At 44.0% G+C, this 14827-nt stretch overlaps 1 protein-coding gene across 1 annotated transcript in view; it reads left to right on the top strand.

The window, feature by feature from the left end:
- Positions 1-12237, top strand: part of TDG (thymine DNA glycosylase) — a 28228-nt gene extending 15991 nt beyond the window's left edge. Inside the window, exons 5-10 of the mRNA XM_063927780.1 lie at positions 1216-1351; positions 1447-1529; positions 1614-1708; positions 2706-2877; positions 9071-9199; positions 10306-12237. Coding sequence (XP_063783850.1) covers positions 1216-1351; positions 1447-1529; positions 1614-1708; positions 2706-2877; positions 9071-9199; positions 10306-10430 — 740 coding nt within the window. The 3' untranslated portion in view covers positions 10431-12237. The remainder of the gene's footprint in view (positions 1-1215; positions 1352-1446; positions 1530-1613; positions 1709-2705; positions 2878-9070; positions 9200-10305) is intronic.
- Positions 12238-14827: the final 2590 nt, after the last annotated feature.

The following is a 14827-nucleotide window of genomic DNA, read 5'->3' as shown; positions in this document are numbered from 1 at the left end:
GACTTTCCTCTAGTGTTCAAACCGTCAAGTGTTCCCTAAGAATTCACCTCTTCAGGCAGCTTATCATATTCTGAAACCACCCACATTAGCTCCACAAGCTATCCTACCCACTTACCTTCTATACAGCCCACACATACCTTTGACATATTTTCTCTTATCTACACTTGTGCATCCCGCTATCTCCAAGCAAACACTGCAGTGTAACTAGATCATACAACCCACCAAGATACTCTGCAATCTGGCTAGACTTGTATTACATGCACATCTTCCACGTCACGCATCTCTCACCCCTCACACAGTCTAACTTGCATGATCTCCTGACACCCCATCCCCACGTAGCTCTTTCTTACCTCTCTTGCACTATGATATCTCACTTATCTTGGTGCTGGCGGCACCTCTTCCCGCGGCAGCTCAGAAACAGACGGATGCACGACGATCTCAGCACTGCGTCGTGTCATTACCAACACCACCTTTGCCCAGAGGGGGGGACTAGGGGAATACACAAACTACCACTGCCTACTCGCCACATCTGTTGATGTGGGAGGCAGGTGGCTCGGAGCACAATCGGTGACAAACTGCAGGCTCCTACAATCAGGCAGCGACAGCACATCACGTACACAGTGCTGTGGGCTGGCAGAGGCATAATGTGTTCCGCCTCATTCTGGCCCACTTTAACCACTCACCAAAATACACTTAAGTGATGCAGACCTTCTTGACATTAACAATACTATTCCTTGTACCTGCAGAAGAGCAGCTGAGCATATTAGAACCTTGCTGTATAGTTGTTTAAATGCAATTCTCCAGATAATCTACTTTTGGTATGATGAGTAATTATAATGTTCTCAAGCTTTTATTTTACCCATCAATTCCAATCCACTTTGTGCAGTTAAGTGTGTTTTACAACTTATACAAACTATTTGTCTCATCATAGGATTGACACTGTAATTGTGACACTGTACCTGTTAAATAAAATATGGAGAATTTATTCATGGTAAATCTGTTGAATAAATCATATACAATCATGAATTGTGTGGAAACTTAGCTGCATGGTACACATAACCATATACATATGTGTAATCTAAATTAACACATTCATCCCATAATCTATTTGTAGAGTTGGTAGGAGAACCATTTTTTGATAGGAACCATATCTTTGATGCATAAGTTTTGATTACTTTAGCAAAGATAAAGTAGTATTGTTGTCTCTCTATCCAGGGAAGTGTCTATTCCTGTCAGGACTAAGTGACAAGCAGCTCAACCACTTAGATGACCATGCTCTTCCAGAGACCTATGGCATTGGCTTCACCAACATGGTGGAGAGGACCACACCTGGGAGCAAGGACCTCTCTAGGTTAGCAGAATCATTTAGTGGTAATCAGTATTCATGTGCTATTGGATTCCCTTTCAGTATATTGTATTGTTTCCTTTTTTTTCTGTCCCCTCTAGCAAGGAGTTTCGAGAAGGAGGAAGAATTCTTTTACAAAAGCTACAAAAATATAAGCCCCGTATAGCTGTCTTTAATGGAAAATGTGAGATTAGCACCTACACTGCTAAATATTTGTGTTTCTGTTTAGAATTGTAAAAGCTGAAACAATATTCTTTCTTCCTTGCAGGTATATATGAAATTTTTAGTAAAGAAATCTTTGGCGTCAAGATTAAAAAGTTTGAATTTGGAATCCAGCCACACAGAATTCCAGAAACAGAAACAGTCAGTATATGGCATTAAGAACGTATACAGTTATTGTAAACTAAAGTGTATATCGGTGGAATTGTCATATAATGTGGGCATTTTATTTCCTAGTACTCCACAGAGAGAGTTTGATTTGCTTACAGTTTTTAAAGCTGCAGTATTCAACAGTTCCACAATATAGAAGACAGGACTGTTAAAATGAAAGTATGTCACACATTCTGGCACCAGGTGGCAATCTGGCTATGGTTTGAGTGTTGCATTTGTTAACTGTGTCTTTCATTGTGGTCACCAACAGATTCCATTCAAAGAACGGCATTCTCTGTTACAGAACAGAACATGTGATGTATTGGGGTTTTCAATTCTGGTAGGTACTCCTATCAGATATGAAAAACCCAATGCGCCTGAATTTAACAAATATACCTGATCCTACCCAATACATCTAATTTAAAAAAAAAAAACTCCCAACCAAATGTCACATGGGGTGAGGTTTGGTTATCGAGCGGCCAAGATGTTGGAAAGTAGCAGCTGATTACCTGTTGTTCTGTAAAGTGTTGCTTAAGCAATTGTAGTGCTCTTAAAGTGCTTTGCATTGCCACCTGGTGACATCATTTTTAACCAATATATTTAAATAAATGGTTAGCACATCCACTGAAGTACCTGTTGTCCAACATTTTCTTCATTTAAGAGCGTTGGCATACTTAAATTTTAACAGCTCTATGTGGTAGGGGCATTTTTGCTATGGTGTGTGGGGAGCAGTGGTGTTGCACTCTGTCACTTACCATCTGCAGCACAAAGTAGCCCCACCTTCTGTGGATAATTCTAGAAGTACCATAGATAGGCGTATCAATGTTTTTTGTTTAGCACGGACAGAGCAATAATAGTAGGGGGAAATTAATTTAAAGGTATCTGTATTTTGTCCAATCAAGCTTACCTATGTTCTCTAGGATTTTAGAATATGAAGTGTGGTGATTTGTATGCTCTGTTTTATTCACACTGTCTTTTTGTTTGGAAACAGCTGTGTTACGTCATGCCTTCTTCCAGTGCCAGGTGCGCACAGTTTCCCAGAGCGCAGGACAAGGTACATCACTACATCAAGTTAAAAGACTTAAGAGACCAACTGAAGGGTTTAGAAAGTGCCAGGGAAGTCCAGGAGGTACAGTACTCCTTCGACTTACAGCTGGCGCAAGGTAAGTTTCCTCTGATTAATACTGTCAGTGCAGCTTGCATTTTGTTTCTAACAATAAGCTTTTAAAATATGCAGGATGTCAATCATTACAACACAAAAAGGTGGTTAAGAAGTGTTATTTCTCTGACGTCCTAGTGGATGCTGGGGACTCCGTAAGGACCATGGGGAATAGACGGCTCCGCAGGAGACTGGGCACATCTAAAGAAAGATTTAGGACTATCTGGTGTGCACTGGCTCCTCCCCCTATGACCCTCCTCCAAGCCTCAGTTAGATTTCTGTGCCCGGCTGAGCTGGATGCACACTAGGGGCTCTCCTGAGCTCCTAGAAGAAAGTGTAGTTTAGGTTTTTTATTTTCAGTGAGACCTGCTGGCAACCGGCTCACTGCAACGAGGGACTAAGGGGAGAAGAAGCGAACCTACCTAAGTGGTGGTAGCTTGGGCTTCTTAGGCTACTGGACACCATTAGCTCCAGAGGGATCGAACACAGGACCCGACCTCGTCGTCCGTTCCCGGAGCCGCGCCGCCGTCCCCCTTACAGAGCCAGAAACAAGAAGGTGGTCCGGAAAATCGGCGGCTGAAGACTTCTGTCTTCTCCAAGGTAGCGCACAGCACTGCAGCTGTGCGCCATTGCTCCTCATGCACAACACACACTGCGGTCACTGATGGGTGCAGGGCGCTGGGGGGGGGGGGGGGGGGCGCGCGCCCTGAGCAGCAATAATAACACCTAGGCTGGCAAAACTAACACCATATATAGCCCCAGAGGCTATATAGGTGTATATTAACCCCTGCCAGAAACGATAAAATAGCGGGAGAAAGCCCGCCGAAAAAGGGGCGGAGCCAACTCCCTCAGCACACTGGCGCCATTATTCCCTCACAGCTTCGCTGGAAGGAAGCTCCCTGGCTCTCCCCTGCAGTCCTGCACTACAGAAAGGGTAAAAAAGAGAGGGGGGGCACAATTTAGGCGCAGCATGTGTATATATATATATATATATATATATATATATATATATATATATATATATATATATATATATATATATATATATATATATATATATATATATATATTATAGGCAGCTATAGGGGAAAACACTCTGTATAGTGATATCCCTGTGTTATATAGCGCCCTGGTGTGTGCTGGCATACTCTCCCTCTGTCTCCCCAAAGGGCTTTGTGGGGTCCGGTCCTCTGTAAGAGCATTCCCTGTGTGTCTGCTGTGTGTCGGTACTGCTGTGTCGACATGTATGATGAGGATAATGATGTGGAGGCGGAGCAAATGCCTGTGAATGTGATGTCACCCCCTGCGGGGTCGACACCAGTGTGGATGGACTTATGGAAGGAATTACGTGACAGTGTCAGCTCCTTACATAAAGGGTTTGACGACATAGGACAGCCGGCTACTCAGCTTGTGCCTGTCCAAGCGTCTCAAATGTCATCAGGGGCTATAAAACGCCCGCTACCTCAGATGACAGATACAGATGTCGACACGGATACCGACTCCAGTGTCGACGATGATGAGACGAGTGTACCCTCCAATAGATCCACCCGTTATATGATTGAGGCTAAGAAAAATGTATTACACATTTATGATGATACCCCAGGTACCACAAAAAAGGGTATTATGTTTGGTGAGAAAAAACTACCAGTAGTTTTTCCTGCATCTGACGAATTGAACGAGGTGTGTGAGGAAGCGTGGACTTCCCCAGATAAGAAATTGATCATTTCTAAACGGTTAATGGCTGCGTACCCTTTCCCGCCAGAGGATAGGTCACGCTGGGAAACACCCCCTAGGGTAGATAAAGCGCTGACACGCTTATCAAAGAAGGTGGCACTACCGTCTCCGGATATGGCCGCCCTAAAAGAACCTGCTGCTAGAAAGCTGGAAAGTACCCTAAAAGCTATATACACACACACTGGCATTATATTGAGACCCGCTATTGCATCAGCTTGGATGTGCAGTGCTACTGCTGCGTGGTCAGACTCCCTGTCGGAAAACATTGATACCATGGATAGGGACAATATTTTGCTAACGATTGACCATATAAAAGACGCGGTCTTATACATGCGTGATGCACAGAGGGATATTTGCCGGCTGGCATCAAAAATAAGCGCTATGTCCATTGCGGCCAGACGGGGGTTATGGACTAGGCAATGGTCAGGTGATGCCGACTCCAAGCGGCACATGGAAGTTTTACCCTATAAAGGGGTGGAACTTTTTGGGGAAGGTCTTTCAGACCTCGTTTCCACAGCTACTGCTGGGAAATCGACTTTTTTGCCACAGGCTACCCCACAGCAAAAGAAAGCACCGTATTATCAGGTACAGTCCTTTCGGCCCCAGAAAAATAAGCGGGCTAGAGGCTCATCCTTTCTGCCGAGGGGCAGAGGAAGGGGGAAAAAGCTGCAGCACACAGCTAGTTCCCAGGAGCAGAAGTCCTCCCCTCGTCCGGTAAGTCCACAGCATGACGCTGGGGCTGCTTAGGCGGAATCGGGAACGGTGGGGGCACGTCTCAGGTTTTTCAGCACACAGTGGGCTCTCTCACAAGTGGATCCCTGGGTCCTTCAAGTAGTATCTCAGGGGTACAGGCTGGAATTCGAGACGTCTCCCCCCCCTGCCGTTTCCTAAAATCTGCCTTGCCGGCAACTCCCTCTGCCAGGGAGGCAGTCTGGGTGGCTATTCAAAAACTGTATTCACAGAAAGTGATCGTCAAGGTACCCCTCCTTCAGCAAGGAAAGGGTTACTACTCCACAATGTTTGTGGTACCGAAACCGGACGGTTCGGTGAGACCCATCTTAAATTTAAAAGCCTTGAACACTTATATCAAAAGGTTCAAGTTCAAGATGGAATCGCTCAGGGCGGTTATTGCGAGCCTGGAGGAGGGGGATTACATGGTATCCCTGGACATCAAGGATGCGTACCTGCATGTCCCCATTTACCCTCCGCACCAGGAGTACCTCAGATTTGTGGTACAGGACTGTCACTATCAGTTCCAGACGCTGCCGTTTGGGTTATCCACGGCACCGAGGGTCTTTACCAAGGTAATGGCCGAAATGATGATACTCCTTCGCAAGAAGGGAGTTTTAATTATCCCGTACTTGGACGATCTCCTGATAAAGGCAAGGTCCAAAGAACAGTTGATAGTGGGGGTGGCACTTTCTCAGGAAGTGCTACAACAGCACGGCTGGATTCTAAACATTCCAAAGTCACAGCTGGTCCCGACGACACGTCTTCTGTTCCTGGGAATGATTCTGGACACAGACCAGAAAAGAGTGTTTCTTCCACTGGAAAAAGCCGAGGAATTGTCATCTCTGGTCAGAGACATCCTAAAACCAGGAAAAGTGTTGGTACATCAATGCACACGAGTCCTGGGAAAAATGGTAGCTTCGTACGAAGCAATTCCATTCGGAAGGTTCCACGCAAGGATGTTACAGTGGGACCTGTTGGACAAATGGTCCGGGTCCCATCTCCAGATGCAACAGCGGATAACCCTGTCGGCCAGAACCAGGGTGTCGCTGCTGTGGTGGCTGCAGAGGGCTCATCTACTAGAGGGCCGCAGATTCGGAATACAGGACTGGGTCCTGGTGACCACGGATGCCAGCCTTCGGGGCTGGGGGGCAATCACAAAGGGAAGAAATTTCCAAGGACTGTGGTCAAATCAGGAGATTTCTCTTCACATAAATATCCTGGAGCTAAGGGCCATTTACAATGCCCTAAGCCAGGCAAGATCCCTGCTTCAAAACCAGCCGGTACTGATCCAGTCAGACAACATCACGGCGGTCGCCCGTGTAAACAGACTGGGCGGCACGAGAAGCAGGATGGCGATGGCAGAAGCCACAAGGATTCTCAGATGGGCAGAGAATCATGTGTTAGCACTGACGGCAGTGTTCATTCCGGGAGTGGACAATTGGGAAGCAGACTTCCTCAGCAGGCACGACCTCCACCCGGGAGAATGGGGACTTCATCCAGAAGTCTTCCAAATGCTGGTCAACCGGTGGGAAAAACCACAGGTAGACATGATGGCGTCCCGCCTCAACAAGAAGTTGAAAAGATATTGCGCCCGGTCAAGAGACCCTCAGGCGATAGCGGTGGACGCTCTAGTGACACCATGGGTGTACCAGTCGGTTTATGTGTTTCCTCCTCTACCTCTCATACCCAAGGTACTGAGAATAATAAGAAGGCGAGGAGTGAAAACCATACTCGTGGTTCCGGATTGGCCAAGAAGAGCTTGGTACCCGGAACTTCAAGAGATGCTTACAGAGGACCCTTGGCCTCTGCCGCTCAGACGAGACCTGCTGCAGCAGGGACCCTGTCTGTTCCAAGACTTACCGCGGCTGCGTTTGACGGCATGGCGGTTGAACACCGGATCCTGAAGGAAAAGGGTATTCCGGAGGAAGTCATCCCTACCCTGATCAAAGCAGGGGTGACGTTGGGCCTCAAATTGGGGTCCATAAAGGTCCAGATTTCGGCTCTGTCGATTTTCTTCCAAAAAGAACTGGCTTCACTGCCCGAAGTTCAGACTTTTGTCAAAGGAGTACTGCATATTCAGCCTCCTTTTGTGCCCCCAGTGGCACCTTGGGATCTCAATGTGGTTTTGGCATTCCTGAAATCACATTGGTTCGAACCACTTAAGACTGTGGATTTAAAATATCTCACGTGGAAAGTGGTCATGCTGTTGGCCTTGGCGTCGGCCAGGCGGGTTTCAGAATTGGCGGCTTTGTCTTGTAAAAGCCCTTATCTGATTTTCCATATGGATAGGGCAGAATTGAGGACTCGTCCTCCGTTTCTCCCAAAGGTGGTCTCAGCTTTTCACTTGAACCAACCTATTGTGGTGCCTGCGGCTACTAGGGACTTTGAGGATTCCAAGTTGCTGGACGTAGTCAGGGCCCTAAAAATTTATATTTCCAGGACGGCTGGAGTCAGAAAGACTGACTCGCTGTTTATCCTGTATGCACCCACCAAGCTGGGTGCTCCTGCTTCTAAGCAGTCTATTGCGCGCTGGATTTGTAGCACTATTCAGCTGGCGCAATCTGCGGTAGGCTTACCACAGCCTAAATCTGTAAAAGCCCATTCCACACGGAAGGTCGGCTCATCTTGGGCGGCTGCCCGAGGGGTCTCTGCTTTACAACTTTGCCGAGCAGCTACTTGGTCGGGGGCAAACACGTTTGCAAAATTCTACAAATTTGATACCCTGGCTGAGGAGGACCTAGAATTCTCTCATTCGGTGCTGCAGAGTCATCCGCACTCTCCCGCCCGTTTGGGAGCTTTGGTATAATCCCCATGGTCCTTACGGAGTTCCCAGCATCCACTAGGACGTCAGAGAAAATAAGAATTTACTCACCGGTAATTCTATTTCTCGTAGTCCGTAGTGGATGCTGGGCGCCCATCCCAAGTGCGGATTGTCTGCAATACCTGTACATAGTTATTGTTACAAAAATCGGGTTTTGTTGTGAGCCATCTCTTCAGAGGCTCCATTTGTTATCATACTGTTAACCGGGGTTCCTATCACGTGTTATATGGTGTGATTGGTGTGGCTGGTATGAGTCTTACCCGGGATTCAAAAATCCTTTCTTATTGTGTCAGCTCTTCCGGGCACAGTTCCTAACTGAGGCTTGGAGGAGAGTCATAGGGGGAGGAGCCAGTGCACACCAGATAGTCCTAAAGCTTTCTTTAGATGTGCCCAGTCTCCTGCGGAGCCGTCTATTCCCCATGGTCCTTACGGAGTCCCCAGCATCCACTACGGACTACAAGAAATAGAATTACCGGTGAGTAAATTCTTATTATTGTCTATTAACCATTTCCTGACTATTCTAAAGTAGGTTTAGTGTGATGCTAAGTTTAATGACTGTATTACTCCTGTGATTGCTTGGTAGAAGAAATGTCTTTATCATTTTGCACTAATACCTGTATAAGTGTTGCACATATCTGGAAGTGTTGAAGTTGACTGAATTGTTTTTCCAGATGCCTTTTTCTTTTTTTCCTATTTTCTTTTTTTGCTGGTAATCTGTGAATAAGCAGTAGAACATTGTTCACATTGACCTCCAGTCTGTGATTTGAAATAAATCTAATAAGTGTAGCTGTGAATGTAGTTATTGACTGGTTACTGACCTGTTCTGTGTAGAAGGTTGTAGCTAGTTCTGTACTTACTGAATGATTACTTTTGGTGCTGATGATTTGGTATATTTTCTCATGTTGTACAGAGGATGCAAAGAGACAAGCAGTAAAAGAAGAGAAGTATGATCCTGGCTATGACGCTGCTAACTTCCCTGCTCTTAATGAACAGACACCTAATGGAGAAGGTGGATTGTGTAACTTGCCTGACCCTACAGGTAACATAGAGATATATATATATATATATATCTGTCTATTATGTATGTATGTGCTCGTGTGCACATGCAGACTGTTTTCATTGGTTGACAAACATTCTTTAAACCTGTTAAAAGGACATTGTCACTTATGGATTCAATTTGCTACTAGATTCTTTTGGGTGGGAATCAAAAAGAGAAACTGATGGTTCCGATGTGTTAAACATTGAACTCAAACATTGATAGCACTTAACCATCAGCAGTGAAGTCTGGCAGCAATTTCTGCACTTTTGGATCAAGGGGATTTTAGATATTAAATATTCTCCTGATTTCCCACAATAAGTAGTGACGCTATAGTACATCTCCCCCAATATCATGTAATGCATCTGAGTGAGCTCCAGGCGAGATACTGTACTGCATTGCTACACCCATACACTGAATGCAGTGAGTGCTGATTAGTGCAGAATTAAGGTGAACAATACAGGAGTGTGCAGCAGACAGCCAAGTCCTGGATGGAAGGGGTAGGTGGAGGCTGTCCGTCCACCTGACCCAATCAGAACAGAAGACATTGGAAGAAATATAAACCACACCTTTAATGGTTTTCATGTTCTATCATTCTGTTCCCATCCCAACTGTGCACATTACCTGGTATTATGGTAGGTAATTCCCTCACTTATTTTTGGTTGTCTCTTAAAGGGAAATCAAAAATAAGCAAGGTTATCCTACTATAACATCCCCTGCATGTGATTGTATAGAACCTCATGGCTAATTGAATCTGGTCCATAGTCTGAAACTATAGACATTTTAGTACCTGTACATTATACACTTTGACAGATACTGACTCTGCATCACATCCGTTACAACTTTGCTATCAGAACCGTTATGTCTTGTTATGATAGAATTGTGATCTTTGGAAAAGATCATAAAATATACACTACACGATGCAGGGAAGCTTTGAGGATGTGTATTAATGCTCTGCTAATAAGGAAAACCCTTGCTCTTTAAACTAGCCTTAGGTTTTAAACACTGGTTTTTAATAATTTCTTCTTTTATTTTATTCTAGTTGAGTATCTTTGTAGTTCAACTGTTGTTGTTGTATTTTTATAATTATTATTATTTTTTTTAAATAGCACCTTGTAACTCAGAGTTTGCTGGCCAGGATCAGAATGGACAGTGGATGTCTCAACCTTTTGCTGAGCAGATGTCTACATTCAACCACTGTGAAGAACAGCAGGAGGAAGGCAGCAGTGCTTGAGACTGGCCTGCTTTCCAAGCTATGCAAGCACACTGCAGTTTTATTGCAGTCACAAGGGACTGTACCTCAGTTGCTTAACTGAAGCCTTTTGTTTTCGGTTTATTTTTATTTTATTTTTTTGTTTCAATTTTACCTTTTATTTTATTATAATGTAAGCATTAGTAGTAGCTATTACCTTTAAAAGTAGGTAGTTTTCAATTATATATTTGAACTTTTAGAAGAACATTAACTAAAGTAAATGTTTTTGGTACATCCTTTTTTCTATTTAACATTTGCTGTTTAATGCAGTTGTTCACAAACTGCATGTCCTGCACATTTTGGTGTTTTCATTATTGGGGGGAATAACTTTTACCGGTTACACCTACCTTTTAGCCTTTCTATGGGTATATTTTAAAGGTGGTGATGTAAATGTTGGGCATCGTGGTTTCCTTTTAACAAAATGGATAATTATGTGACTTCTTACTCCGTGTGAGCTGTAATAAGCTCCATGAGGACTTTATATCATGCATGTAGTCCACCCACCAGGACGTGACTGTTGTTCATTGGTAGTAGTGTTGACTTCTGCAGGGAAAGGTTTGTGTACTGTATTATGTCTTGTAGTGTATTCCCACTTCAGCTACAAGTTGATTTCATACTTTGATATGATAGACCTTACTCAATGGCTGCAGTAAGAAATATGAAGCCTTACATACATTTTTATTTAATATCTTACATTGTGTTTTATGTACTTGAAGTATCTACATAATTTTAAAAGCAATGTCTCTATTTTTGTTTTAAAATCCAGTCTCAAAATTTTTATTTATTTTTTATATGTTATTGACTGTAGTGTGAATGGAATCCTTGTACTATGGAAAAGATGGAGGGGACTAGCGCTCCCAATGCAATCTTGTATTGCACAGTCTGTTTCCATGAACTGACTCTTTTGAGAGGTCACAATGTGCTTTATATGTGAATATATGTAACTGATTTTATACAAGTCAGCCTTCTAGCTGTACTTCTGTTGTAATAAAATAGTTTACATACAGGATATTTTTAAGTTCACACTCAGTGAGCACCAAATATCCATTCTAAAGTACTGCGCATTTGAGTTTTAATGGTAAATATTTATTCAAACTATCGGAATACTATTTCCATGGTAAAATATCAAATATGTGACATTCCACATTATAATGTAACGATTGGTGCTATAGCCAGGCTTTGATACATTGTTTAGAGATGAGCGACTTTTCAAAACGAAAAATAAATTACCAGAAATGTGTGCAAAATGTTGGCATAGCTTTGCTCACCTCTAATATTATGTATTAACATCTGGATCTGCTAGAGGACAGCAGTGTCCCATATTGTGAGTTTGTCATTTGAAGAATATACAGTATATTTTTTTTCTTGTGTCTTTAGCAACTGTCTGGTTGAAATACTGCATTACACATTGTTACCAATACTGCTTTTTGAAAGTGTTTTTTTGTGTTTGTGCTTATTACTGCTGATTGTTTGTTGCCTTTTATTAACTACAGAAACAAGCATCAACAACTAGCATACTGAAAATAAAATCCAAAATGAACATTTTTAAAACGTCTATTTCCTTTACTTTTAAAATGAATCATTAAATATTAAAGACTGCAACCTTTTGGGGCTATTTTGTTCTTTTAAGACTGTTGATGATTTATTTTTCATTTTATCATTTTAGAACTGATGTATGTACATGTAGAAGCATAGACTATTTGTCAAGACTGGGTGCTGCTTCTATTGAGTATTTCTTTCCACAAGTTGGTAATAAACCTTGAGAAGGAATATACAAAGACAAACAAAATAGTGCAGTGTTTTTTCTCAATAAATTATGCTCCCAAGGAAACGTGATATGTGAAGGTGTATGAGAAGCCCTCTGATGGACTTTCCAGAATCACTGGGGGCACCCTCTTAGGTGAATGCTTTCTAGCCAAATGCTGTTTGAAATTCCTATCTCACCAGCATTAAATTGTAAAAATGAATTGCAAGCCCTGTACAATTTATCATCTAGCCCGTGGTTCATGCAAGCAATGAAAAGACGGTGACTGCAGGCGGAGAACATTGCTCTTTTTATACTTTCACCTCTTTGGACAGCATGCATGAATAAGCAACGTTTTCCTGCCCAGATAACCTGCATAGTATCAGTACATGAGATTGTACTGAACACTGGCCAATTGAATCCCCCCGAGACCCGCACCCCCACAATCTTCTATTTATAAGGAACAAACTGTATATTCATATACCATTCTCTGAAATGTAATTTTTGTTCATTTAAGCGCTGTTTATGAAAGAGATGTTCCTCTCTTACGTCCTAGAGGATGCTGGGGTTCACATTTGTACCATGGGGTATAGACTGGTCCACTAGGAGTCATTAGCACTTTAAGAGTTTGAGAGTGTGGGCTGGCTCCTCCCTCTATGCCCCTCCTACCAGACTCGGTCTAGAAACTGTGCCCGGAGGAGCCGGTCACAGCTAGGGGAGCTCTCCAGAGCATCTTTAGTAAAAGTTTATTTTAGAGTATTATTTTACAGGGAGGCTGTTGGCAACAGCCTCCCTGCTTCGAGGGACTAAGGGGGGGGGAGTAGTGTCCGCCCTGCGGGGTCTGAGCCACTATCTCTGCTGACAGGACACTGAGCTCCTGAGGGGATCGAACGCTCCCCCACCACAGGGGATCGCTCACCCCGGCAGCATGCCGCCACCCCCTTACAGAGCCAGAAGATGGCAAGAGATGGCGGCACAAGGGTAGGAGCGCAGCTCTCAGAGGTTGTGCTCCAGGAAGGCTCAGCAGCACACAGTGTTGGCGCTATGAGGGGCGTCCTGAGCCAGCGTCTTAATACCCTACACTGGTCACAGACGCTAACCGGAGACTAAATCCCCAGGCTAGCGTCAATCCTCCGTACTCAGAAGCTCACAGGGGACGGAATCCCCCGCCTAGCGTCGGAATCCTCAGGCCAGTATAAAGGATTTTGTACATGAAGATGCGCCATCTTAAAGGGGCGGAGATTCTCAGAGCGGACCCAGCAGCGTTCAGTGCCATTTTCCTGCCTGCAGTTCCTGTACACAGACGCTGACAGAGCTGTCCCTCCGAGCAACTCCAGCTATCCTGTGCGGTACCAGGGGGTTGTAGAAGGGGGGGGGGAGGGGTAGAATTAGTTCTGTGTAACTATTACAGTACACAGTGGGCGCTGGTAAGGGGTGTCCTTTATCTAAACAGCGCTGTGTGTGGGTTGGCTCCAAACTCTGTGTCTCTTGCCATTCTCAGGGGGGAAACTCTGTCTAGCCTCCCCTGTGTGGAGTGTTTGGGGTCTCCAGTTAGCTATGTCTAGGGACTCTGTGTCATATGCGGCTGAGGATATGTCCTCTCAGGATGATCTCATTCCATGTAATCAAACCTAGCGCAAACCTAGATCAGGGTAAAGAGGTGGATATAATCTTTTTAGATTTTGCCAAAGCATTCGACACTGTACCACACATGAGACTTATCTACAAGCTACAAGAATCAGGGCTAGGAAGCACAATATGCACTTGGGTCAAAAACTGGTTAGATAATAGGGAGCAGCGCGTTGTGGTTAATGGATCTTTTTCAACTTGGACTGAAGTGCTAAGTGGTGTGCCGCAAGGCTCAGTATTAGGACTCCGTTAACACCTTTAAGAATGGGTTAGATAAATTTCTAATGGATAAGGATATCCAGGGTTACGGGGCATAGTCACGCACTATGGTTATTATAAAAAAGAGGGGTAAAACGTAACGGCAGTCATCAACTTCAGTCAAAATTTTATACAAAATAATCGTGCATAGGAGACCACAAATAGGTTGAACTCGATGGACAATTGTCTTTTTTCAACCTTAGATACTATGTTACTATGTATGTTACCTGTTGTAGCGCAGATACCAGCAAGGGGGCCTGAGTAGTTATCCTCTATCAAAACTATGATATTCCCAGATTTCTGCTATGGTTGCTCAGAATTAATCTGCAACTCAGGTTTTACAGAATTCTATTGCAGTTTGGTCCGGTTCTTTTACCCTCTGTAGGTTCCCACAAACGTGCTCTTGCCCAGATCATGCAAGACGACACGGATACTGACACGGCAGACGGTGATGGGGATGTGCTCAGGGGGGTCGCATCTCTTGCTAAAGGGGTGCAGTTGATGATAGAGGCTATTAGAGATGTGTTTAATATTGCTGACACAACACCTGAGGAGGCTTACTTCACTGACAATAAGAGAGCCTCGCTAACCTTGCCTGCGTCCAAAGAATTAAATGCTATTTTTGAAAAAGCATGGGAAAACCCAGAGAAAAAAACTCTAGATCTCTAGGAAGGTTCTGGTTGTTTTTCCCCTTCCCTGAGGAGGATAGAAAGAAATGGGAAAACCCACCCATAGTGGACGCGTCTTT

Source organism: Pseudophryne corroboree, chromosome 6 (genome assembly GCF_028390025.1).
Source record: "Pseudophryne corroboree isolate aPseCor3 chromosome 6, aPseCor3.hap2, whole genome shotgun sequence".
In the NCBI taxonomy this organism is placed as follows: Eukaryota; Metazoa; Chordata; class Amphibia; order Anura; family Myobatrachidae; genus Pseudophryne; species Pseudophryne corroboree.
This window is presented reverse-complemented; position numbering and strand designations above follow the sequence as displayed.